Source organism: Nycticebus coucang, chromosome 7 (assembly GCF_027406575.1).
Source record: "Nycticebus coucang isolate mNycCou1 chromosome 7, mNycCou1.pri, whole genome shotgun sequence".
NCBI classification, from domain to species: Eukaryota; Metazoa; Chordata; class Mammalia; order Primates; family Lorisidae; genus Nycticebus; species Nycticebus coucang.
The window spans coordinates 8,760,764-8,788,500 of NC_069786.1; the positions used below are offsets into that span (position 1 = coordinate 8,760,764).

At 44.8% G+C, this 27,737-nt stretch overlaps 1 protein-coding gene across 8 annotated transcripts; it reads left to right on the top strand.

The window, feature by feature from the left end:
• Positions 1-27,708, top strand: AMMECR1L (AMMECR1 like). 8 transcript variants are annotated; one of them, XM_053596806.1, is made up of 9 exons: positions 1-1,405; positions 2,881-2,987; positions 13,670-14,114; positions 18,753-18,863; positions 19,179-19,293; positions 20,215-20,305; positions 22,381-22,477; positions 23,546-23,678; positions 24,162-24,289. In XM_053596806.1, exons 3-8 carry the CDS (start codon positions 13,708-13,710, stop codon positions 23,628-23,630), a joined length of 906 nt encoding a protein of 301 aa, XP_053452781.1. In that variant the 5' UTR covers positions 1-1,405; positions 2,881-2,987; positions 13,670-13,707; the 3' UTR covers positions 23,631-23,678; positions 24,162-24,289. The 8 variants fall into 8 exon arrangements, 7 of the variants coding, with proteins under 7 accessions (XP_053452781.1, XP_053452784.1, XP_053452786.1 ...); XM_053596811.1 differs by lacking the exon at positions 23,546-23,678 and adding an exon at positions 22,086-22,199 and having other exon boundaries at positions 2-1,405; positions 22,360-22,477; positions 24,162-27,708; XR_008381159.1 differs by lacking the exon at positions 23,546-23,678 and adding an exon at positions 24,763-27,708 and having other exon boundaries at positions 4-1,405; positions 24,162-24,674.
• Positions 27,709-27,737: the final 29 nt, after the last annotated feature.

Here is a 27,737-nt window from a genome sequence, read left to right on the forward strand (position 1 = left end):
GTGGGCTTGAGTCTTTTTTTTTTTTTTTTTTAACCACAATTGGTTCAAAACAAGGCTTGTCTTTGCTGCAGGGCCTAACAGTGTAAGGAGCTGCTAGGGTCAGGGAGCAGGGTAGATATATGACTTTTAGTTCCATCTCATCCTCATCTACATGTATAATTGAAGATAAAAATAAAAATGCTGCTATAAGATCAAATCTTGTCGAAAATAATAGGTATTTGAAATTGAAATTATTCACTCCCAAATTTCTTTTAAAGATGTTCTTTTTGAGGGTCTTGCTCTGCTAGTGAAGAATGTACTTAGTTGGCCTACCGAATAATCCTGCACAGGAGGCATTCCAAATGAAGTCATATTTAGCTGGGAGTTGAAGAATGAATGATAGTGATGGACCCCTGACATGAGTTAATGCCGTCCTGGCTGGGTGAATTTGTCCTTCCCCTATGCATAAAGAAGCAGGTTAGGTCAGTTGCGAGCGCCTGGCACATCTCGCCGCGTGCCCGGCCACAGCCGTCGTCAGCTTGATTTGAGGTTGGCTTGAGCTGCCTCTTCCATGCTGCTTTCGAAGGCTGCGGGAGAGTCTGACGAGGTGACCCGAGCTAGCCGCTAGCGAAGAACCCTCAGTACTCAATAGCGGGTTGCTAACGTGGGAGAAGGTCCGGCAGGTAGGATAGAGTACCGCACCTAGCGACTCCTGCTGCACCTTGACCCAGCCACGGACAATGCCGCCCGCCAAGACTGAACTACGACTCCCGGCGTGCTCTGCGTCCGCTCCCAGAGGCCGGGGCGGCCCGGCGTGCACTGCGCCAGCCGGCTTGACCGCTCAGCACCCCGCTCGGCCCTCTCTGCGCCTGGAAAGGGATGCTGGCCTTCTCTCGTTCTCTCCGCGCGCTCCTCTTTATCCTGAATGTCTCAGTCTCAGTTCCACGAATGGAAAGCAGCCTCGAAAATTCAACTCCATAGAGCCAGAGCCAGCCAATAAAGTGCCTGGATTAAAACCACGTGACGGTATTGGGGCGGTGCTCCGACGACTTCCTGATCTCTATGGTTTTCGCGGCTCGCTAGAGGCGTGTGGTCCACTGGAGGACTCCCTACATTCTTCCTCCATTACCTCACTGCCTCCGGTGGCTGCTGGGATACTGGAGGACTCGGGTCCCAGCTCGACTCAGTCCTCCAGCCGCCCGGGGAATACCTCTAGTTCTTCCCGGCCGTCGCCGCCGCCCCGGCGCTTCCTCTTTTGCCCGCCAGCCTCCTTTGCCCCGCCCCGTCCGCGCCGCGCGTCTGGCCCACCCGCGGGCCCGCTTCTCTTGGGAGCCCTCACCAAGGCGCATGGCTCCATGAAGCAGGAGGAGAAGGCAGAGCGCGAGAGGTCCCGTCCGCCCAAGCCGCGTCTGGGCCAGGAGAAAAGGTGGGAAACTCCAGCTGTGCCGCGCCCTCCTCCTTCGCCACTGTCGGGCCAGGCCTCCTTCGAGCGGCCGCTGCCGTGCCCGGCAGGCCTGCTCGCCCCCGGGCTGTCGGAGGGACCTGGAGTGAATACCCGGGGTCCTGGGTCAAGGGTCCCAGGGCAGTGTGGGGGAGGGGCTCCCGGGCGGCGGAGAAAGGAGGCGGGAGGGGCCTCGGGCCTTGGGTCTCTCGCTGGGGGGCCGCGAGGTCTTGCTGTGAGGAGGTGGGCGACTGCCCTTGCCCCGGGCCGCGAAGCGAGACTCCAGCTTCAGCTCTTTTTCTGCGCTCCCTCCAGGAAACAGTCGCGGGTCTGTGTAAAGTTTGGTGGTCTCCGGCGCCGCCTGGTGGCCCCCACCCACCGTCCCCCGCCCCCTCCCCCGCCCGGCGTCTGGATTCCACCCCCGCGGCTCGGCCCAAGCTGCTCTACCCGTCGCTCGGTCGTCTCCCCAACTCCCCCAGCGCTCTGTGCTCTTCTTCTCACACCCTTTTTTCTTACCTTTCCCCTTTTCCTTCTGCTAGGTTTTCCCTCCGCACCCCGGCCTCTCCTCTCCCCAGTTTGTCTTCTTTTCTTGCTTAACTCTCCACATGCGCACCTTCTCTCCCCTTCCTCTTTTCTTTTTTCCCACTACCGCCCTTAGGCCCTTCTCCTTAAGCACCCCGGTCCCCCATTTCCATTATCCCTCCACTTTACTCTCCGGGTATTATGCTTGTCTCCTCCCCAGGCTGTGGGTTTTGCCCTTCACTCCTTGCCCTCCTCTATTCCCTGTCCTGATATGAACTCTGTGCCTCCCTCCCTTACCCTGTCCCTGTGGGCCTTATCTTCTTTCACTGCCCTCTCCTAGGATAGAGTGGGTGGGGCCTGAAGTCTCCTGTTTACATCTTTGGAAATAGCTCTCTACTTCTGGGGAATGGGGAGAGTTGGTGAAGAAATTATGTAGAAATTTGTGCAAAATTAAGAGTAAGGATGGATGTCTCTTACCAACAGCTATCTCCTCTTGGCATAACATAATGGCCTGTCCTCAGGTCCCAGGCTCTGGCATGCTGTACAGTATTTCTTCACTACTGTTTTTGCAGAGGATTGGGGAAAATGTGTTCTGAAACCCCTGGGGAGTTTTGAAATGGTATATCCTGGTTTAAGAGCAACATTTGATCTACATTGGTGATGGGGGAAGATTTAATGTGTATCTGATGCTCAGGTTCAATAAAACCTTACGTCCTCAGTGTCTTCCTCCCTGGGTGATGATGCCAAGGATGAGGTGACTCAGGGCATGGGACTACCACTGCTGCCTCACTTAGAGTTTGAAATGTTTTGAAGTTAAGGAGAGCCTCTTCTGTAGTTTTCCCCCCCCCCCAGAAATTGTCTATTGAGTTGCAGTTTTTCAAAAACTGTATCTCTGTATTACCTTGATTTTGTTCATTGCACCTGCATTTCCATCTTAGGTACAGGAAGAAGGAATGGAATTGGAAGGAAGAAGATTTATTCCAGAGACAAAATAGCTCTCCTCTGTTGTAGCTATTCCTCTGGCAAGACAGACTTTCTGCTTTCAGTGAGTATTATCCTGGACATATGTAAAATACAATTTTGTTGCTGTTTTTGCTTTAGGCTGTGATTTTAGGATGTAAGTGTATTTCATTCAATTTGTATTTTTCTACTTACACGAGGAAGTCCTAATGTTGAAGTTCTTCCATTTACTCTCTTTTAAAGTAATTTATTTATTTATTTATTTATTTTTATTTTTTATTAAATCATAACTGTGTACATTGATATGTTCATGGGGCATCATTCACTAGCTTCACAGACCGTTTACAAAGTTTCACATATACCCTTGTAAGATGCACCGTCTTTTAAGGTAATTTAAATATGCAAAGACGAGTTATTTTTCTTAGTCCCATTAGAGTGACCTAGATGATAGTATATAGCACTTCCCTAATATTTCTAGTACAGAAGATCTGACTTCCCAGATTATTCACTTTTTCCAGACAACCAAAGAGATTGTCTTAACTCTTAGGTTAATTAACTCAGAGGTCAGTGCAGTTCCTGATCAAGGTCAATTATTGGTTCTCTTTTATATGGTTTTAATCTTGAGATTTTGGAACATTTTGCCCAAAGTTCGCTGTTATGATATTATTTTCTTGAAAATTTCATCACAGATTTGAAAATAATTAAAATTCTACATGTAAACTTTAAACCAAGTTCTGAAAAAATTTATTACTACTGCATCTCTTTGAGTTTATTGGTGGTAGTTTGCTAACACTTACAGGAGAGTTTTTAGAGTGCTTTTGCAGGTCATCTAAGCCTCCCAACCCCTTTGGAAGGGAGGAAGGGAACAAAGTCTTCACTTCACAAATTTAAGAACTGAGGTCCAGAAAGATCTGACATCTTGCTGTTAGTCACATAGAAAAGGAAGGGGAGATGAAAAATGCAAAGTTGGCAGTGCCTGTGGCTCAACGGAGTAGGGCCCGGCCCCATATGCCGGAGGTGGCGGGTTCAAACCCAGCCCCAGCCAAAAACTGCAAATAAATAATAAACATTTAGGGTGGCGCCTGTGGCTCAGTGAGTAGGGTGCCAGCCCCATATACCGAGGATGGTGGGTTCAAACCCAGCCCCAGCTACTCGGGAGGCTGAGGCAAGAGAATCGCCTAAACCCAGGAGTTGGAGGTTGCTGTGAGCTGTGATGCCAGGCACTCTACAGAGAGTGATAAAGTGAGACTCCGTCTCTAAAAAAAAAAAAAAATACAAAGTTGTGACTCCTACATATATGTTTTTCTTTAAGCTAAGTTGATGTGTAAATGTGTAGTTTTGCATGTTTTTAAAAATCTATAAATCTTAAAAGCAGTTGTTGCTGGGTGCTGTGGCAGGAGCCTATGGTCCCATTCAGGGAGGGCGAGGTTCACTCGAGCCCAGGAGTTATAGGCTACAGTGAGCTATGATTGCACTGGTGAATAGCCACTGCACTCCAGCATGGCCAACACAGACAGACCCCATTTCTAAAGGAAAAAAAAAGGCAATTTTATAGGTAGATCTGCTTGTATTTTGTGGGGAAAATTTTCACACATCAAGCGTTTTGATGTGCGAGAGTGTTTTGAGAGAGAGAGAGATGGTGTCTCAAAAATGTAGAAATAATTATTTGGTAGGGTTACTGGAATGTGGATTTTTCATCTATTTCCTGGAATAGTTCCATAAGTAGAACAGAATTATATCTCAGGTGCCATTTCAGTACCCATAATATAATTATTAAATGGAATTCTATGTTTACTCTCCATCAGAAAGGAAACAACAGCCTGTTCCTCTTTTGTGGAAGGCTTGGTTTGCGCAGATACCTAGACACTAAAGGATAAAATGTAGAGATTCCTTTTTTTTAACCCTCTGTCCTACCTCTCAAGTCTTTATGAGGTCATGTCCTCTAATAAGCTATGTGAAGCTTATCTTCAAAAATCTAGTTTTTTTTCCCCCACATCTAGGCTTTTGTAGGTATTTTAATCTGGTTATTGTTTGAAATCTAACTACTTTGATAATGTGGTTCCATTAATATATAGTGTATGTCAGGTGGCACCTGTGACTTCGTGGGTAGGGCGCCAGCCCCATATACTGAGAGTGGCGGGTTCAAACCCAGCCCTGGCCAAACTGCAACAAAACAATAGCCAGGCCTTGTGGCGGGTGCCTGTAGTCCCAGATACTCAGGAGGCTGAGGCAAGAGAATCGCCTAAGCCCGTGAGTTGGAGGTTGCTATGAGCTGTGTGACTCCATTGCACTCTGTCAAAGGCGATAAAGTGAGACTCTGTCTCTACAAAAAGAAAAATATTCAGTGAATGTCAAGACTTCTATAATGGTAGCATATTTAGCAAGTTTAGTCTCTTTATGCATGTAAACTTAAAGCAGGACCCGAGTAGGATAGAATTCTGTACAACTGTCAGCTCAGTATTCTGTTTTCAGTATCTCAGAATGAAAAGAAACAGTGAATGATTTGTTAGAAGCCATTGCTCTCCAAAGTGGAAAAACATTGAGGCCATGAGAGTAATAATGCCATGTGAATAGTATCTTTTGGTGTACAAAGGGGTTTTTAATAGAATTATATTACAAGGGCATTTGTTTCTCTAGAAATTGTATGAACTCTATGCTGGAGGTGGCGGGTTCAAACCCAGCCCTGGCTGAAAAGCACAAAAAAAAGAAAAAAAGAGGGTGGCGCCTGTAGCTCAGTGAGTGGGGCGCCGGCCCCATATGCGGAGGGTGGCGGGTTCAAACCCAGCCCTAGCCAAACTGCAACAAAAAGAAAAAATAGCTGGGTGTTGTGGCGGGCGCCTGTAGTCCAGCTGCTCGGGAGGCTGAGGCAAGAGAATCGTGTAAGCCCAAGAGTTAGAGGTTGCTGTGAGCCATGTGATGCCACGGCACTCTACCCGAGGGCGGTACAGTGAGACTCTGTCTCTACAAAAAAAAAAAAGAAATTGTATGAACTCAAAGCTATGTTATATAATTAACCCTATCTTTATTAGTAGGAGTAATGGTAGCATTAGTAATAGGAGGCATAAGTGGTAGTTATGCTGAATTATCTCGATTAATTGTTTAGTCGGTTATAGATTGAACTCTTTCTTGTACTCTTCCCCATTTCTCACTATTGCACTTGACTAATTTATTTATTTTTTGGTGACAGAGTCTCACTATGTTGCCCTCAGTAGAATGCTGTGATATCACAGCTCACAGCTTAAGCTATTGTCTTGCCTCAGCCTCCCAAGTAGCTGGGGATATAGGGGCCCGTCACAAAGCCTGGCTGTTTTTTTTGTTGCAGTTGTCATTGTTGTTAAGCTGGCCCGGGCTGGGTTCAAACCCACCAGACCCAGTATATGTGGCCTGTGCCATAACCACTGTGCTACAGGTGCTGAGCCCACTTGACTAATTTTAAAAGCAGTAGTATATTTAGAAGAAATTGCTGGGTGCTTCACTCATTGAATCCTTATAAATAATTCTCTGGTAGCTGGGGCCCAAGTCCACAGAGATGTGACAACTTGCCTGAGTTTGCAAAGCTGGTGTGTGGCAAGCCAGAGTTGGGATTTGACCTTAGACTGTAACCTCAAAGCCTAGGTTCTGTCATCTGAAAGTGTGTTTTCAGCGGACTTAGTAGCCTTCAAAAGGACTCATAATGACAAGGAAGGCCTTTCTGCCTGGCCCTTCTGCCTAGCCAGCCACATGAGTAAGGGCATCCTTACATCCTCATCTCAATACTGTTCTTGGTAACTTGCTTGTAAACATTAGCAATGTATGAGAAATGGTTTGTATTAATCTCTGAAATCACATTGCCACCCAGTCAAATGAACTCTCCAGTGGGTAGCTCTTAAAGTGTCCCAACATTGGGCTGGGGATGGTGGCTCACGCCTATAATTCTGGCACTCTGTGAGGCTGAGGTGGGTGAATTGGCTGTGCTACAGGTTCCAGACTAGCCTGAGCTAGAGCGAGACCTCGTCTCTAAAAATAGCTGGGCTTTGTGGCGGGCGCCTGTAGTCCCAAATTACTTGGGAGGCTGAGGCAAGAGAATTGCTTGAGCCCAAGAGTTTGAGGTTACTGTGAGCTATGATGCCACAGCAGTCTACTAAGGGCGACAAAGTGAGACTCTGTCTCCAAAAAAAAAAGTGCCCCATCATTTTAAAAGGAAAAATACCATTTTTCTCTACATTTTAGATTGTATAAATCCGAGGAAAGCCTTGAACTACCTGACATTAAGTGGCACCTGAGGCCAGGTCCAGGGCTGACCAGTTACTGATGTGTTTTAGCAAAGATGAGAGCTATCAGCATAAATTGGACCAAGAAGTGGATTCAGGTGATAGTTGACCTAATTTTTAGAATGAATCATCCAAGTTGTCTATCCATTTTACCATGAAAAATGATTAAACCATCTCTTGGTTTGGGCTCCGTAGAGTTGACATTGTTAATAAGAATAGGTACATGTGGCTGAGCACTGTGGTTCATGCCTATAATCTTAGCACTTTGGGAAGCTGAAGGCAAGAGGATCGCTTGAGGCCAGGAGTTAGAGACACGAGCAATGTAGGGAAAACCTGCCTTTTTAAAAACTGAACAATTACCAAGCATTGTGGTATATACCTATAGTCCTAGCTACTTGGGAGACTGAGGCAGGAGAATCACTTGAGCCCAGGAGCTTGAGGGTACAGTGAGCTATGATTGTCCCACTTCACTCCAGTTTGGGCAAGACTTGGCTCTATTTAATTTTTTTTTTTTTTTGAGACACAGTCTCACTTTTTTGCCCTCAGTAGAGCTGGAGGTCTTGCTCTTGCTCAGGCTGGTCTCGAACCTGTGAGCTCAGGCAATCCACCGGCCTCGACTTCCGTGAGAGCTAGGATTACAGGTGTGAGCCTCCCCACCTGACTGTAGGCTCTATTTAAAAAAAAAACAAAAACAGGGCAGCGCCTTGGTCTCAGTAGGGCGCTGGCCCTATATACCCAAGGTGGCAGGTTCAAGCCCGGCCCCGGCCAAACTGCAACAAAAAAATAGCCAAGCATTCTAGCGGGCGCCTGTGGGCCCAGCTACTCAGGAAGCTAAGGCAAGAGAATCGCTTAAGCCGAGGAGTTGGAGGGTGCTGTGGGCTGTGATGCCACGGCACTCTACCAAGGATGATGAAGTGAGACTCTTACTTCTAAAAAAAAAAAACAGGCTGGCTCACGCCTGTAATCCTAGCACTCTGAGAGGCTGAGGTGGGTGGATTGCTTCAGCTCACGAGTTGGAGGCCAGCCAGAGCAAGACCAAGACCCTATCTCTAAAAAAAATAAAAAATAGCCGGGCATTGTGGTGGGTGCCTGTAGTACTACTTGGGAAGCTGAGGCAAGAGGATCACTTGAGCTGAAGAGTTTGAGGTTGTTGTGAGCTATGACACCCCGGCATACTACCAGGGGCAAGAAAGTGAAACTCTGTCTCAAAAAAATAAAATAATCAGGTAGTGTTTATTTTAAAAAAGGCAAACAGCGGCTCCTGTGGCTCAAGGAGTAGGGCGCAGGTCCCAGGAGTTTGAAGTTGCTGCGAGCTAAGACGCCACAGCACTCTACCGAGGGTGACCAAATAAAACTCTATCTCCTAAAAACAAAACAAAACTTTAAAATATTCATTAGAAGGATGGGAGGTGGGGAGACTAGGTGATGGCCATATATTAACAACTTTGTTCCTGTTTTTAATTTTCCATAGATTTAAATTTATGAAATACGTTTATAAAGAAATGTTTTCAGGGCGGTGCCTGTGGCTCAAAGGGGTAGGGCGCCAGCCCTATATGCCAGAGGTGGCAGGTTCAAACCCAGCCCCGGCCAAATTGCAACCAAAAAATAGCCGGGTGTTGTGGCAGGCGCCTGTAGTCCCAGCTACTCGGGAGGCTGAGGCAAGAGAATCTCTTAAGCCCAGGAGCTGGAGGTTGCTGTGAGCTGTGTGATGCCACGGCACTCTACCGAGGGCCATAAAGTGAGACTCTGTCTCTACAAAAAAAAAACCAGCCCCGGCCAAAAAAACTGCAAAAAAAAAAAAAAATTTAAATTAAAAATAAAAATTAAAAAAAAAAATGTTTTCTGGCTCAGCGCCTGTGGCTGAAGCGGCTAAGGAGCCAACCACATACACCTGAGCTGGCCGGTTCGAATCCAACAATAACCTGCCAAACAACAATGATGGCTGCAACCAAAAAGTAGCCAGGTGTGGCAGGCTCCTGTAGGCCCAGCTACTTGGGAGGCGGAGGCAGGAGAATCACTTGAGCCCAGGAGTTGGTTGCTGTGAGCTGTGATGGTATGGCACTCTATCCAGGTTGACAGCTTGAGGCTCCGTCTCAAAAAAAGACAAATGTTTTCTAATGTATTTTTGGTACAAAAGGTCTCTAACTCTGCTTTTGGTAACTAGTTAAGACTAGTTGAATTTGTTGCTTAATGACCTCCAGAGGATGCTTGGGCCTGAAGAGTCACAGGTTTGGTTGGTTCTGTTCATTTCCAGTCAGTTTGGAAGCATTACACAATGACTCTGGGTATCAGTTGTGGTCACACTCCACTGCGGGTAGTAATTATATGTGGTATGTAGGCAGTGTCTTCTGGACTTACTCATCTGCACTGTCTGGTTTGAAAATTCCATCCATTATTCCGGGTGAGGGGGGCATTTCACCAGTCAGGTTGCTGGTATTAAGTGTTGAGGAACACAGTTGTTACCACCATCTGAGGACATTGAGCTTTTCCTTCAGGTGTGGTCTGGGGTAATGAGAACAATTTTAAAAAATGTTTTTAACCTTTGTTTTTCATTTCTTTTCTTTGGTTCTTTAAATTCTGCAGCTCTTGAAGCAGTGCTTGAGGGTTGTGTTCAAACTTTACCCTCCGAAGATAGTCCTGCTGTTCCTTCTAACTTGTGTCCTTGACCCACTGCCCATAGTTGTGCACAAGGTAGAGTCAGGTGAGAACTCAGGCCATTGACATCCTGGCCTGAGTTCTCACTTGACCACCCTACCTTGTGTGTTTTGACTCAGTCAGTGACAGGGGATGATAGTTTTCTGAGTGATGGTTGAGATGTGGTATGAACATAGCTTCATAGCTCACTGCACCCTTGAACTCCTGGCCTGAAACAGTCCTCCCACCTCAGCCCTCTCGAGTGTGGATTATAGGTACAAGGCACCAAGCCTAGCTAATTTTTCATTTTTTATAGAGATGGATACTTGCTTTCTTCCAGGCTGGTCTCAAACTCCTGGCCTCAGTTGATCTTCTCTCCTTAGCTTCTCAAAGTGCTGGGATTATAGGTGTAAGCCACCATGTCCAGCCTTGGGCTTGGTTTTTATATTATTTTCTGTTCCATTTTTATTGGCAAGATTCTATAAACTATTAGACTGGTTTTTGGTATACCTTAAAATGTAATTTTTTTTTTTTTTTTTTTTTGCAGTTTTTGGCTGGGGCTGGGTTTGAACCCACCACCTCCGGCATATGGGGCCAGCGTCCTACTCCTTTGAGCCACAGGTGCTGCCCTGTAATTTTTTTTTTTTTAATCATACCTCCTGAGGGCCCAAATCCAATGGATATTGTTGGTGAGTCTTGTTCTTCTTGTGACTTGGTGAAAAGACCCAGGCCTTGGAGTCTGGCAGATGGATTGTGGTCCAGTTCCTGGCTCGGCTATTTAGTGGCAGTATGGCTTTGGGTATTTCTCTTGCCCATTAATCCCGAGGTTCCTTCTCTGTAAAATGGTGGTAACACTGTCTGCCTTGGTGAGTAGTTTAGACCTGCAGTCCTCAACTCCTGGGCCACGGACCAGTATCCATTTTCTGTGAGGGACCGGGTCACACAGCCGGAGGTGAGTGGTTGATGAACTAGTGAAACTTCATCAGTGTTGACAGCCTCCCCATTGCTCACATCACCTCCTGAGCCCATCTCCTGTCACATCAGCTGTGGCATTAGATTGTCATAGGAGCTCAAACCCTACTGTAAACCACACTGTGTGAGGGATCTAGGTTGTGCTCCTTATGAGAATTTAATGCCTGTTGATCTGAGGGGGAGATGTGATGCACTTGAATCATCCTGAATGGTGCCCCCCCGTGGACTGGTTGCTGGTGCCAAAATGGTTGGAGACCTCTGATTCAGAGGTTCAGTGAAATCCTGTTTGAATAGTACCTGCTCTATATAAAACTGTGCTTTAAGCCCCAAGAGCACATCTAAGTCCCCTTCCCCAAAGCCCCCAGTTGCCCTCCCAGTGGGAGCAGTTAATAAGAACCTCTATGTTAAGAGCAGTTAGAAGTATTGATGCTTACCATGTGCCAGTTTTAAGCCTTTTAACATATATTAAGCTTGTTTACTTCGGATATTAATCCCAGGAGGCAAGAAAGTATGGTTATTTTTGTTTTGAGGAGACTGAGTTAGAGGTTAATCTTGCTAGAAGTAGGATTTGAACCCAGGCCATCTGGCTCTGGAGGTAGATTTTTTTTTTTTTTTTTTTTATTGTTAAATCATAGCTGTGTACATTAGTGCAATCGCCTGTACCCATTCTGGAGGTAGATTTTTAACCAAGACAACTCTGTTCTCTTAATTGTCTAAATAAGCTAGTGACATCCATGCTTAGAAACAGTCTACTCATTGGAGGTTTTATTGTGTCAAGTATATGAAGTTTTCTCCAAAAGAAGCCCTTGTTTCAAGCCAGACATTGGAATGTGCAAGCTATTATTTCTCAATTACAGACAACTTTCATCTCACTCAGAATTGCCCCTTCAGGGGTATCCAGCCTGCAGCCCACAGGCCACATGCTGATCATGTGAGGACTGTCTTGCTTATCTGTGGTGTAGGATATCACGAAAAATATGCATAGACCTTTTGTTTTTTCCATCATCAGCTTTCATTAGTGTTTGTGTATTTAATGTGTGGCCCACAGCAATTCTGATTCTTTGATTTGTGGAAGAAAAGAAAAATGGTTGGACGCCTGTGAGCCTAGATGTGCATTTTATTACAGATGAGTGTATACGAAAACATTAATAATATTCGTAAAATTTTTGTATCTCATTCAACCTGAAGTGACAAGTTGTTTGTGTAGAAATAATGGCATTGCAAATGGGTATGTAAATATTTAGTTTGATGTCAGTGGTTGTAGAATTTAGAATCATTTAGAATGATGTCTAAAAAGACAATTATGTGCTACATGTCCAAATCACAGGGAAAAATGTAGGTAGGACAGTGCAAATACTCTCTCCTCCCCTTCTTTTTTTGGTGGCGAAAAAAACAAGATATATAATAATTTCAGGAAAAAACTAAGTATACTTTTCCCAAGTCTCCCAGATTTACAAATTTTGGTATTATCAAAGTGTGGATCTGTTTTCGTGACTCTGTTGAGGGTTGACACTTTTCAGATAACAGGAGAGAGAGGACCTTGGTCACGTCATGGCTGACATTTTTACCTTGGTCATCTTAAGAAAAAAAATTACTCTTTTTTTGGGGGGGTGGGAGCAGAGTCTCACTTTGTCACCCTAGGTAGAGTGCTGTGGCATCATAGCTCACAGCAACCTCAAACTCCTGGGCTTAAGCAATTCTCTTGCCTCAGCTTCCCAACTAGCTGGGACTACAGGCTATTTTTAGAGACGAGGTCTCGCTCTGGCTCAGGCTGGTCTCGAACCTTGTGAATTCAGGCAATCTACCCGCCTCGGCCTCCCAAGTGCTGGGATTATAGGCATGGGCCACTGCGCCTGGCCACGCCAGGATGTTCTTAGAGATGGGGTCTCTTGCTCAGGCTGGTCTTAAACTCCTGAGCTCAAGTAGTCTAACCTCCTCGGCCAACCAGCATTGTGGGATTATAAGTGTGAGCCACTGTGCCCAGCCCAAGAAAAAAAATTATAAAAAAAAAAAAATTCTTTTTCCCTTTATTTTATTCACTGGGATGCTGTGTATCCTTGGCCTATGCGGTGCACATTTTGTTGAACTGGGTGGCTTTGCATCTGTCTGCCTGGCTATGACAGGGCAGAAATGGCTACCTCACAAAAGGACTGTGAAGCTTGGGTCATTTGTGTATATAAAGGTTTCTGCTAGGCTGCAGTTTTTTGAATGGGGTCTTGAAAAGATAGGGATATATATATAGAAATGGGAGTGAGTTCAGAGGGGAACCAAAGAGAATGAGTGAGGGGCTGGGTGGGGAGAGCTGTGAAGCATGAAGGTGGGAGCCTTTTGCTAGTAGCTGGCCCTCTTCAGAGGGACAGCTAATGCTTTTCATCCTCGCTGTGGGCTGAGGCTGAAAGCACGAAGTTAGATCTAAGTTAGTGTTGAGGAAAAGGCTGAAGGATGTGGTTAACAAGGAAAAGCATGAAAGTTCCTCTGGAGTTCTTTAAAAATAGGATGGTTCAGTTTGGAGCCTCTAAAAAAGGTAGAGAATGCAACCCAATAGCAAGTCTGACAGCCACATGCTGTCTTTTCCATCGGCTTGGAAGTGTCCTCATCCAGTTTCACAAGCTGGCTATTTGCTCCAGCCTTCTACCCTGGGAGTCCTGGGGAGTGGGACCTGTTTGTTGCCTGTCTCCATTCATCATGATCATATGGAAAATTTTTTAAAAATAAAAAATAGTTTCACCTTTAGGAAGGTTAGAGGTCTCTTCTGGTGACCCTTTTTGACCATATGCCTTGGAGGTTCAGATGGGAAAAAGAATTTGACAGCCTTTTACCCTGGTAATGCAGACTCACTCTCTTGATTTTTTTTTTCTCTCCTTTTAACTAACCATTCAAATTAATGCTTTACTGATCTCATTTTGGTTAGGGTTCTGCAGCATTCCAGACCTTGAGCATCGGATCAGGATGGGAAAAAGACGTTGTGTTCCTCCACTGGAGCCCAAGTTGGCAGCAGGCTGTTGTGGGGTCAAGAAGCCTAAACTCTCTGGAAGTGGAACGCATAATCACGGGAACCAATCCACAACTGTCCCTGGCTCCAGTTCAGGACCTCTTCAAAACCACCAGCATGTGGACAGCAGCAGTGGACGGGAGAATGTGTCAGACTTAACTCTAGGACCTGGAAACTCTCCCATCACACGAATGAATCCCGCATCGGGAGCGCTGAGCCCTCTCCCCCGACCCAATGGAACTGCCAACACCACTAAGAATCTGGTGGTAACTGCAGAGATGTGCTGCTACTGCTTTGATGTACTCTACTGTCACCTCTATGGTTTCCCACAGCCACGACTTCCTAGATTCACCAATGACCCCTAGTGAGTAAATCAGGTGCTGGGGCACTGAGGAGGGCATGATGGCATCTTCTAGAGTCAGTCTCTTGAGAGGCTCTGCTGCTTATAAAGTTTTAACATCATCTGAGCAAAAGGGTCATGGGAAGAGAATGATGAGAAATGTCTGGACAATGTTTAGAAGACTCAGTGAAAGGGGGGCTAGGTTGTGTTTCGAAGAGGCTGTAGATTTGTTTATTGTTCTGCAAAACCCAAAAGGGGTTTTGTTCTTGGCTCTTGTGTTGGTTTCCATGGCAATACGTAGGTCATTTAACCTATCAAATGGAAGAGTCACATCATTAAGAGATCCTACCAGTGTTGAAGTCCAAGTGAATTGGAAATGTCTGAGGGCCAAGCTAGTGACAAGGGGTCTCATTCATTGGGAACAGTGATGCTCTTTACCAAGAGGCCCCTCACTCTTTATCAGCAGTCCCTTGGTAATCCCTTAGGAAGTCAGAATCTGCTTTTCAGTTTTTAGTTCAAGACTCTGTTGCTTGTCCCAAGTGTTCAACAGTTAGTGGTTTAAATGAGGCCGAGTATAGTGGCTCATCCTGTAATCCTAGCACTCTGGGAGACCAAGATGGGAGGATTGCTTGAACTAAGGAGTTCAAGACCAGCCTGAACACGAGTGAGACTTCAACTTTTACTTTAAAAAAACAGAAAAACCAGCCAGTCATCCTGGTGCATGCCTGAAGTCCTAGCTACTTGGGAGGCTGAGGCAAGAGGATCTCTTGAGCCCAGGAATTTGAGATTGCAGTGAGCTATGATGATGCCACTACACTGTAGCACTTTAGCCAAGGCGACAAATGAGACTTTGTCTCAAAAAAAAAAAAAAAATACTTGGGACGGTGCCTGTGGCTCAGTGGGTAGGGCGCCACCGAGCCCCATATACTGAGGGTGGCGGGTTCAAACCCAGTCCCGGACAGCTAAAACAGCAACGACAACTACAACAACAACAAAAAAAGCCGGCTGGTGTGGTGGGCGCCTGTAGTCCCAGCTACTCGGGAGGCTGGGGCAAGAGAATTGCTTAAGCCCAAGAGTTAGAGGTTGCTGTGAGCTGTGACACTACAGCACTCTACCAAGGGTGACAAAGTGAGACTGTGTCTCAAAAAAAACAAAACAAAAAAAAACCTTAGCAATATGTGTAAAGCATAAAAGAAAAGCAGAGAAACTCATACTGGCATTTCAGTCTTCCTCAGAATTGGAAGCAGCTCTGAGCTGGCTTTGAAGAACACTGCTGCTTTCTGAGTTTTGTTTTTAAGAGATGCTTTTGGAGCATCTATTGGCCTAAGATCATTCATTCCTCATCTGTCGATCGCCATACAGAAGCTGTGCAGAGTCCTGGGCAGGGTATGTGTGGTGGAAAATATATGAGCAAGAAATGTTTGTAGTTGCCAGGGGCAGATATAATTATGGGAACAACTTAGGATCTCAAAAGTGCTTGCAGATAGGGGCAGCTGTACAGGTGAGGTGTGCATCATAAAAAAAAAAATGTGCCTGCCCTTGGGAGACAACATTGAGCTGGCAAATCATACACACACACGCACAAAGCAAAAAGTACAGGGAAGTCACTGTGTATGTTAGAAGGAGTGGAAATGTGGAGAACAATGTGCTGAGTTTTTAGGGAAGTTTTCTCCCAGGGTACCCTGTCACACCTGTAATCCTAGCACTCTGAGAGGCCAAGATGGGTGGATCACTTGAGTTTAGGAAATCAGCCTGAATAAGAGCGAGACCGAATCTTTACTAAAAATAGAAAAACTAGGCTTGGGACCCGTAGCTCAGTGGTTGGGGCACTGGCCAGACACACACCGAGGCTGGTGGGTTCAAACCTGGCTCCGGGTTTGAAACAACAAACAACAACAATGAAATAGCTGGCTATTGTGGTGGGCACCTATAGTCTCAGCTACTCAGGAGGCTGAGATAGGAGAATCGCTTAAGCCCAAGAGTTTGAGGTTGCTGTGACGCCACGGCACTCTATTGAGGGCGACCATAATGAGACTCTGTCTCAAAAAAAATAAATATATAAAAATAGAAAAACTAGCTGGGTGGGGTGGCATGTGTCTGTAATCCCAGCTACTCAGGGAGGCTGAGGCAAGAGGATTGCTCAAGCCCAAGAGTTTGAGGTGGTTGTGAGCTGTGATGCCGTAGCATTCCACCAGGGGCAACAACGTGAGACTTTGTCTCAAAAAAAATTTCCAACTGAATAGGTGGAGAGCTCTGGAACCTGGGTGAGATCCAGGTGTCCTGTGCAAGAGAGGGATGTAGTTTTTAAGAACAGGTGGTACGCCACTGCACTCTACCAAAGGTGACATAGACTGTGTCTCAAAAAAAAAAAACAGGTGGTGACGTCAGTGTGTAGGGAAGGTTCAGAGCAGTATTTTTCAACCTTTTCTATCTCACAGCACACTTCAACCTATAATTAAACTTCCCATGGCACACTTAAATTGTGTTGATTTTTTAAAAAAAAGAGGAGGCTCAGCGTCCATAGCTTAATGAGTAGGGTGCTGGCCACATACACTGAGGCTGGCAGCTTCAAGCCCAGGCCGGACTTGCTAAACAACAAAGAAAACTGCAACAAAAAAAAGTAGCCGAGCGTTGTGGCAGGTGCCTGCATTCCCAGCTGCTGGGGAGGCTGAGGCAAGAGAATTGCCTAAGCCCAAGAGTTGGAAGTTGTTGTGAGCTGTGATGCCACGGCACTACCAAGGGCATCATAGTGACACTACTCTGCCTTAAAAAAGAAAAAGGGAGTAAAAAAAAAAGACTATACTTACTGTGCTCTGAACTTCTTTTGAAAATAATTTAATTTAGCTGGGCGTTGTGGCGGGCGCCTGTAGTCCCAGCTACTCGGGAGGCTGAGGCAGGAGAATGGCCTAAGCCCAGGAGTTGGAGGTTGCTGTGAGCTGTGTGACGCCACGGCACTCTACCGAGGGCCATAAAGTGAGACTCTGTCTCTACAAAAAAAAAAAAATAATAATTTAATTTATTTATATTTTATTTTATTGAGACAGAGTCTCACTATGTCACCCTGGGTAGAGTGCCATGACATCACAACTCAAACTCTGGGGTTTAAGAGATTCTCTTACCTCAGCCTCCCAAGTAACTGGGACTACAGGCACCTGCCACAACGCCCAGCTATTTTTGTTGTTGTTGTTTAGCAGGCCCAGGCTGGGTTTGAACCAGCTAGCCCCTGTGTACGTGGCTGGCACCCTAACCACAGAGGTACAGGTGCTGAGCCAATTTAATTGCTTTTTTTGAGACAGAATCTCACTTTATCGCCCTCGATAGACTGCTGTGGCATCACAGATAACAGCAACCTCCAGCTCCTGGGCTTAGGCGATTCTCTGCCTCAGCCTCCCCAGTAGCTGGGACTATAAGCACCCAACACAATGCCAGGCTATTTTTTGTTGCAGTTTGGTTGGGGCTGGGTTTGAACTCGTCACCCTCGTTATATGGGGCCAGCCCCCTACTCACTGAGCCACAGGGGCTGCCCTGATGTTTAAAAGTTTTTGTAGCACATCTAAGATCCTCTAATGACACACCCATTGAAAATCATTGGTTTAGATTCCTGTATTCAGGGCTTTACATTTCTGTTACACAGGCAGTAGGATTCTTGTCTTAGGGGTTTTTGAGTTTGCAGGTGTTTTATTGGAAGGAAAAGATGGGTAGATGGGAGATCTTGGAGCTTTTGTAACAATGATCAAAGAAGTAGGTAACTTTGAAAACTTAAGTTGCCTTTCAGGAGTGATTAACTCCTTCTAAGAGATAAGGGCATTAGAAGTCTGGAGGGATCTCAGGAAGAGGAAGACAGGTCTACTTTGTAAGCAGAGAAAATCTTGGTACTGTCAGTCCGATAGACTACAGTCTAATAAAGTGTGGCCTAGAAACAGAAAATGGCAACTTCCACTAATAAAAAGCTTTCTTGAGAAGATTTTTTTTCCCTGAAAATATATGAGCAAGAAATGTTTGTAGTTGCCAGGGGCAGATATAATTATGGGAACAACATGGGATCTCAAAAGTGCTTACACATAAAGGGCTACTGTACAGGTGAGGTGTGCAGCATAAAAGATGGAGCTAGGGAACATGACTACCCATAAAAATAAAGAAGAAGACCAGGTGAGATGGCTCATGCCTGTAATCCTAGTGCTCTGGGAGGCCAAGGTGGGTGGAGAGACAATGAGGCAGGAGGATCGCTTAAGCCCAAGAGTTGGAGGTTGCTGTGAGCTATGATGCCATGGCACTCTACCCAGGGCTATAGCTTGAGACTCCATCTGAAAAAAAAAAAAAAAGACGACAATGTGGAGAATTAGAAGGAAGAAAAGTTCCTGAGCAGTGGAAGAAGAAAAATAGCACATAAATGTGGTATCAAAGTGGATTGAAACATAGGAAAGGCTAAAGGGCCTTCATGTCAGCATAGGTTTCCAGCCAGGGGCTGTGCCGCTGCCTGAAAGCAGAAAGGCAGAGAGTCAGTTCTCCAGGTAGCTGGCAAATCAGAAAAACAATCCTTTTTTAAAAACAAAAACAATCCTTTTGGGCAGTAACCAAAATGAATAGGGACAAAGCCAAAAGCTTTTTTCTTATCCATGATTAATTTGGGGCTGGAGAATGTTTTGTGTTTGCTTTTTTTAGTCCACTCTTTGTGACATGGAAGACAGGGCGGGACAAGCGGCTTCGTGGCTGCATTGGAACCTTCTCAGCCATGAATCTTCATTCAGGACTCAGGGAATACACGTTAACCAGGTAATGACACCAGACACTAAGAACCATAGATAAATTGGCTAGAATCAGAAACAACTGCCTGACTTTATTTCTTCTGATACATTTTGATCAGTCTCTTTTCGCTAATCTGGAAATGTAAGGTCCTTAATCTGGTGAGTCACCTATCAGTTCAAGTATAAACAGTTAATGGCATCCACTTGTTATTAACATGTTAGTGTTGGTGAATAATAGATGTTCTCCGCCTATCTCAGGATTCATAAATACATGGGCTCTATGGCACTTGATGCTGGTTCCTGACTCCAGAACAGCCTTACCTATTTTTTTGTCCCCCTCCAGTGCACTTAAGGACAGCCGATTTCCCCCCCTGACCCGAGAGGAGCTGCCTAAACTTTTCTGCTCTGTCTCCCTCCTTACTAACTTTGAGGATGCCAGTGATTACCTGGACTGGGAGGTGAGAACAGCCGCATTTGGAACTCTGCATCTCTCGTTGCATTTGGGTTCGGGTTAGTACATGGTAATGTATCTCCTTCATTGAGAAAGGGTATGAAAATGTGAAAGCTGAAAACTGGGCAGCATAGGTGATAGAGGAGGATGTTGAGGAGTAGGAAGAGATGTAAATGTAAAGGCTTTCTTCTGTTTCTTCCGGGTCCACTCTGTTCCACATATCTATCCCATATCTAATAAGAAATAATGGGGCTCGGTGCCTGTAGCTCAGTGGTTAGGGTGCCGGCCACATGCACTGGGGCTGGTGGGTTTGAACCTGGCCAGGGCCTGCTAAACAACAGTGACAACAATAATTAAAAAAATAGCCAGGCCTTGTGGCAGGTGCTTGGAGGCTGAGGCAATAGAATCTCTTAAGCCCAAGAGTTTGAGGTTGCTGTGAGCTGTGACGCCATGACACTCTATGGAGGGTGACATAGTGAGACTCTGTCTAAAAAAAAAAAAAAAGAAAAAATAATGGGATAAGAGAAAATACTACAGTTACTCTTGTTAGGCCCTTAAGTAAAAGTTTTTATTAGGAACTGGATGTGAGGAGTCATGAATCCAGATAAAAATCTTATGGCGTATTCATTTAATAGAATAGGGTAAGGATAAAATAGTCAAAATTGTTGGATGAGTTAAAGAATTTATTTCTACAACTTTCGGATTTTCAGAGAGGTATAGCTATGCGTACACTCAGCCCTTTGTCTAAAGCTGAACTTTCTTTGGCCCCTGTGCCTGAGAGAGAAAGTTAGTCATAAAAGGCAAGACATTCACCTTATTTCCAGACCTGGGTCAAGCTATTCAGAGGACAATATTAATTTATATGTGGGGAACTGACATTTCATTAGATCAAGTAAGTGCCATTTACTTGGTTGTGTTTTTTCTGTAGGTAGGGGTCCATGGGATTCGAATTGAATTCATCAATGAAAAAGGTGTCAAACGTACAGCCACATATTTACCTGAGGTTGCTAAGGAACAAGGTGAGTTGGATCAGTGCGATTTTAATGAACACTATCATTCCCATTTACAGTGGTGCCAGTAAAAGATCAAGAAAGAGAACTGTGTCTTCTTTCAGCCCAGCTGCAACTAAGAATGAGTGCCTGTCTCCTGAGTCACTGTCAAATTCCTATAGGACAAAGGGTATATCCCCAAAAAGATACAGGGGTGTCCAACCTCTTTTTTCTCTGACACACATTGGAAGAGTAAGTGTATCTTGGACCATAAGGTAAATACACAAACACTAAGGAAAGCTGATGAATAAAAGGTCCATGTATACTTTCTGTGATATCCAACACCATAGATAAATAAAACAGTCCTCAAATAATCTGCATTTGGCCGATGGGCCACAGTTTGGACACCCCTGCAGGAGCTGGGAAAACAAAAGGACATAAGTACTTCTTTTACTCATCTGATCCTTTCAAACATAGTGAATAGTTTTATTTCTTGGCACCTTAAACTACAGTGGTTAATGTAGCCAATTCTAGCAATCAACTTTTTTTTTTTTTTTTTTTTTTTGTAGAGACAGAGTCTCACTGTACCGCCCTTGGGTAGAGTGCCGTGGCCTCACACAGCTCACAGCAACCTCCAACTCCTGGGCTTAAGCGATTCTCTTTCCTCAGCCTCCCGAGTAGCTGGGACTACAGGCGCCCGCCACAACGCCCGGCTATTTTTTGGTTGCAGTTTGGCCAGGGCCGGGTTTGAACCCGCCACCCTTGGTATATATGGGGCTGGCGCCTTACCGACTGAGCCACAGGCGCCGCCCTAGCAATCAACTTTCAATTTGGCCATGGTATAGAATACATTATAAAAAGAAATCACCCGTATCAATAGATACTGAATCATTAGATCAGTAGACCACAAATCATCGATGTTAAATATAGCAAAGGGTAATATCCCTCCTGTTTTTAAAGAACTCAGTAGTTAATAAGTTCTTATAATGGGTACATTAAAAGTAGAATGTGGGTTGTGCAGGTTTTCTCTTTAGAAGAATATCTAGAACAGTGTTTTTCAACTTATTTATTTTTGACCGGGGCTGGATTTGAACCCATGACCTCTGGTATATGGAGCCCGTGCCCTACTCCTTGAGCCACAGGTGCCACCCAACCTTTTTTATCTCACAGCACACTTCAACTTACAGTTAAACTTTTGTGGCAGACTTAAATTATGTTGATCAAAAAAAGGTAAAAAAAAAATATATATATATATACACATACACACACTTACTGTGCTTTGAACAGTAGCTGGGCGTTGTGGTGGGTGCCTATAGTCCCAGCTACTGAGGGAGGCTGAGGCAAGAGAATTGCTTAAGCTCAGGAGTTGGAGGTTGCTGTGAGCTGTGTGAGGCCACGGCACTCTACCGAGGGCCATAAAGTGAGACTCTTGTCTCTACAAAAAAAAAAAAACAACAAAAATTTTTGTGGCACAGCTAAGATCCTCTTGTGGCACACACCAGTTGAAAAGCACTGTAATAGTGACATGCGAGTGATAACTTAGGTAAATAATCAAATGACTTTTGTCATTTGGAAGTTGATTGGAAAAATGAGAAATTTGGGGTACCTAGTACAGTACTTTAATAGCTATTTTTCTGCTATCACTTCTTTATCATAGAAAACAGGGCTCCTAAAAGTCATCAAACTGAAGGAAAGTCACACAAAGGAGTACAAGCTGCAGAATTTAAATTCCTCTCTTCCCCCAGAGCAGCCTTGGGTACCAGCTCTAGGCCAACAGGCCAGTCTAAGTTGGGACCATGTTTGTTCCTAGATAATTATACTGGGGTAACATCTGACAGGAAGCACGCAGGAGCAGGGAGCCTGGGGACAGCCAATGTGGCATGTGTCGGGCTATCATCTCATGTCTCAGAGTCTCCACTGGACTGTCAGTGAGGCAGACGGGGCACCAGGTATGTGGGGGCCAGTGCCCAGGGCTTCCTCTGTCCATTGCAGATTGATCTGCTTCTTGAGTCCCATTTCTCTTCCTACACCAGCCATATGAGAGCATGTCTTCCTATTCTCGTATGATTGTGTGCTGACCTCAGTGTGGCCTCTCTTCTCCTCAGACTGGGATCAGATCCAGACAATAGACTCCTTGCTCAGGAAAGGTGGCTTTAAGGCTCCAATTACCAGTGAATTCAGAAAAACGATCAAACTCACCAGGTAAACTACGGTCTCATTTTCCTCGTCATTTTAATAAAGTTGGGGTTGGGTAAAGGATACTTTTGATGGGAAGGGGAAGAAAAACTTTCCTCTAATGTCCCTAATCAAAAGGAATGTAGGGGAGAGTTAAGCTTTGAGGAAGCAGCAGCAAAGGCAGACTCTACCTTGGCACCTTATGCGTCTCCATAGCTAAGCTGATTGCAGGGTTGGCAGGGTGTAGGGCTAGGTCTACTAAGCAAGTCATGGATGGCTTGGTTGGGAGGCTGAGGGGGACAATTAGGGTTAGGAAGTCCAGGGTCAGTTGAGGTGCTACTTTCTGTCCACACGTGCAGTTGGGTGGCAGGAGTTACAGGAGTAAGAAAATGCTTTTTACAAAAAGTTAAATGGAAACACCTTCCCTGTTTGAGGGGAATACTTCAGGAGGCAGCTGCCTAGTGTAGCACAATGCACATGGACTTGGGTTCTGAATGCCAGCTCAACTACTTGCTAGCTGTGTGACCTGGGCCAAATTCCACCTCTCTGAGCCTGTTTCCTGTCTGTAAAATGTGAGTGATACCTTAGGGTTGTTGTAGGGTATGGTAAGGTAATGTATGGAGAATTTCTAGCCTAGGGTCAGGCAACCTTGTGGGTGATTACTAGATGTCAGTTCTCTTTCTCATCCCTATTGAAATTGGAAACATTTGAGAGGTTTAGCTTCTGTGGGCCTCTGTTGGGCCCCTGTTCTGTAAAATGCTGAATAATCATATACTAATCTCACAGGTCTGTTGGAAGATAACCCAGTGTTTTTTAAATGCTTTGGATTCCAAAATTTTTAAAGCAACAACAAAAAAACACTCTTCAAATACAAAGCATTATTATTATTATTATTATTATTATCATTATAATTTATTTGAACAGCCATTTCCCTGTCAAAATTCAGGAATAATCACCTTGCAGTGGAGGAGTGATTACAGTGGGAAAGAGATGGCTCTGGGTAAGGATTGTCACACCCAGCTCCTGTGGTCTGTAGTAGGCTCCATAGGTTTGTAACACCCCATGCTTCGCATCCTGACTCATGGCTCTTTCCAGAGCAAAGCCAAAGTGCTATGAACTCTGTTCTGATGATCCTGCGATATGGCATATTCATCTGGGGATTGAGACCTGTCCTATATAGCCCCAAGGATCCTTTAACCTGCTTCATCAGAATTTGACTCAGAATTAGGTATCTGTGCCCCTTTTTAGTTACAATAATATGTTTGTTGCTCTTCTGCAAATTGAGGTTTCATTTCTGTCAACATTTTTATCACACTTTAACCTGAAAGTAGATACGCAGTTTACACTGGGTTTTGGTGCAGCCATCTTCCAATCTGCCCCCCGTGTAATTTGTTTGACCTTGAAATTCTTCATCTAGACCCCAGTAGCGGATTGCCTACGAGCAGCCTGAGCATATGTAGTGTGTAAAGGTGTGGGATGTGCTGAAATACATTCTCAGGGGTGAATTGTGATTGTGCTTTTTCATCTTGTTCATTTGTAATAACAACATTGTTTTCTTGTGCTGTCTTTCATTTTCTGTAAGTAAGATTGCTCTTGGTCTTCCATTTTATTCTTTTAAAATGTGGAATAAGCTTTTGGTTTTCTCTACTGAGTGACTTTACAAAATTAATTACTTAGGGTTCCTAATACCTGTTCCTGTTTCCTTATACAGGTACCGAAGTGAGAAGGTGACAATCAGCTATGCAGAGTATATTGCATCTCGACAACACTGTTTCCAGAATGGCACTCTTCATGCCCCGCCCCTCTACAATCATTACTCCTGACACACGGCTGCATGACCAGTCCCACCCCCCTGTGGCCACCAATGGCTATGACATCATTGGAGCAGATGCCTCCTCTTCCTGGTCCAGTTACTTCTACTACTGCACCATTTTATGATGCTAGCTTCCGTTGCCAAGTCTGCCTCCTGCTGACTGAGGGGGGGGGCAGGTAACCTTGAATGAAACAGAACTTGAGGGGCCCAAGCCTTATCTCAGCCTTTCCTCAGTATGGGGTTCTGTTGGATTGGGGCTCCTCCGTGACTAGTGAGAATTACTGTGTGGGTTCAGAAGCCTCTTGTCTGGTGATTAGCTGTGTGTGTGTTGGCCACACACTGGAAGCTGGAATTGATGGTCCATGAAGGCTTAATCCCCACACACATACACCTTCAGCCTCCCCAGATCAAGTAGGTATATTCCCTTGGCAGTCTGGGCAACGGAGACCAACAAGAAACATTTTTAGGTTGTTTTAAATTCCTTTTTTTAAACTTCCAGTTTATTGCGCACCAAGAGTTGATCACAACCTCCATGCTTCATAAGTGGACGCCTCATTAGGGTTGGACGTGGGCACCATGAGTCCTTCAAGGCTTCTGGACAGAGACCCACATCAAGATCGGAAGCCCTTCGAATGGCGTTGGAGTTATCATTGCTCAATAAGCCTTGAAGGTTTTAATTTTCATCCCACTCAGTTGGATTTTCTGGCACTCTTCCTGCATTGAGTCTCCCAGTATTGAACAGAACTGTGTGGTGTAGCCTGCTGAGGAATGGAATGGAGAAGCCCATGGGAGGTCCTAATGTCGTCACTGCGGTCAGGTGTGAAAGGAGAGACCTCTTCCTCATCACCCGGCTACCTCACTCCTCTACTGGTAGCAGTGCCTATAGTTGGAGCTAGGTTCTCAGAAGCATGGATGTGCACACAAGTGGTTGGGTTGGGCTTTAGGAGGACATGTTGTCATAGGAGAGAATCCAGGGTCTCCAAGCTGGTTTCTTTCCAGGCAAATGTCCTGAGGGACCTTTAAGCAGGAGAGTTTCTTTTTCTAGTTTGCCTATAGAGATGGGAAGACTCGAGATGTTTCAGTCCTTTATAGGACTTTAGAACAAAGCTGTGTAACTACACAAGGTGAATCTTTATCTTGCCTAACATGCTGGGAATCTTCACCCCACCAGGGCAAATTTCCAAATAGCTAATTTTATTCTAGGTCTTTTGAACTTTCGTGTGACATATTTCCCTGTCCCATTGTTGCTGATTTCCAAATACCTGTCAGCAAGTTTGTCCTCCCTTTTGCCTATTCTTCACTCATTCGGTGGCAAAGTTAATAGAACTTAGGGGACTTGGAAGATGCTTTGAAAACACTGTCACAAAGGTATTGCTAAAAAATGAGTCACAGGAAGAGTGGCCAGTTGGAAGAAAGGATCCTAAGGACGATGTTACACTGGTTTTCAACAACATGCTCAGAGAACTCATGAAGTAGATTGGGTGTCAACCCAGTGAACACAATATTTTGGTTTAATTTATTTTTAAAAGTTTATGTGATGATGGTGTGGCTTTCTCATATGGGCAAATATTCAAGTCAAAAATCTTTTTGAGTTTTTATCTGCCAGGAATGGGGAAGCGGGACTGGGGGCACAATCTGAGAAAGGACATGTGTGCTATTCCAGGCATTGCCGGCAAGTTTCTGAGAAGGAATGGGTGAGGGTGAGTGGGTTTGCTCAGCACCATCCTGTGCTGCTCACAAGAATCTGGTTTGTGCAAGGGAAACTTGGGTGACATCAGGGTGCCCAGTCGGCAGCCCCTCACTGCTATGATGGGCTCCTGTAGCCTGCCCTGTTTTCCTTGGTTATGGAAGTGAAGATGAAGGGGTTGTTTCATGATTTCCTGCTGCTTAGAATATTAAATGTCTTGTTACAAACACAGGTGGCAGCAATTACTCTTAGGTGCGTGGATCGATGTTAGGGTGGTCAGCTCTGGACTAATCCACCCATCTCCGATTTGTACAACAGTATTGGTATATAGGGCTACACTCATTACTGTTCAAGTGTTCTATGTTAAAAGTTGTGTTTAATTTCTAAAGATTAAAAAAAGCAAAAAAATTGGTGCTAAACTTTCACCCCTGAGCACGCTCAGTGAGACTGGTCATGCAAGCATTTACAGTGCCATGCTCCTCAAGCCTATTTTTTCTTGTAGAAATTTTGCCCTATTTGTCTTCCCCAATGTATAGTATGTTTTTCATTTTATTTTATTGAGGGTGGGGTAGAATACCTGCCATTTAAGAAAATGAATAGAAAATTTAAAAACCCAGGAAATGGGGGGAAAAAAATCAGTGCACAAGAATCGGGCTGGTTACGCCCAGCACCACACTGATGTGGGCTCGGTGGTTTTGGAGTGAAGAAGCCTTACTCCCTGCACACTCCCTCATGCTCCCACACAAGTCCAGCAATGGAAATGCTTGAGTTCCTTTGCCTTGTCAGGGGGGACTCAGGAGTTGACCAAGGGAAACTGTCCCCATAAGGAATGGGGCCCATTCAGAAAGCAGTCGATGTGTATGGTCATGGTCACCTCATGAAAATGTGTGGCAGGTGGCTCTCAGGAAAAATACCAAGTCTGGATCATCCATGTGGCAGCTTTGCATAGGGAGATAACAGCTCCGAACTGGAACTGAACTGCCTTCCACATGCTTGACCAAAGCAGTGATGAGGGTGGCCAGTACATGTGGTATGAAGGTTTAAAGAGAAGGGAATGTTTTCTGCTGATTGTTTTCCTTTGTCCTTGGGCTGCTGGAGCTGGACAGTAGGTAACCACTGTTTTCAAGGAACCAGCCCAAGTTTGCTGGCTTGGTTCGGAGTTCGTTTCGTCCCTAGCTGTGAGTGCCTTTTGGTCTGGAAAGTTGGCTTGTCTCATAATACCCACAGCTAGGACATTCTCTCTCTGTAATTATGAATTGTCCTTGTTTCACATTAAAAGAGAATGTCTTTGATCACTAGAGTTTGTCAGTGTTGGATTGTTTCCACTGTGAGATTCTTAAAACCTTCACTTCATAATATTAAAACAACTCATGTTAGAGACCCTTTCAACATGAAAGGTTTGTAGTTAAGACATTACATATATTTTATTGTTTATAATAAAAATCATCTATACAAAAGTACTGGGTGTTAATTTTAATATTTTGCACAAGATTTGTTTTCCATGATGTGTTAACATCTACAATTTCACTAACTGTTGATGTTATTTTCTATTGAGATTCTGGAGCTTAGGGAACTATGTGTTCTTTCTGTTTATTTTTGTTTTTATTTCCCTGAAGCAAGAGACTATATGGCCTTCAGAGCAAAGACTTCAGACCAATTCTTTGTATTACACTTGGTTGCCTCTTGGCTATATAACTTCTGAGTGCAAATCATTGAACTCTTTAATGAAGTATTGTAGAGAATAAATCATAAAGGATATAACTTGTTCTTTGCCCTCTCTTTCTTTG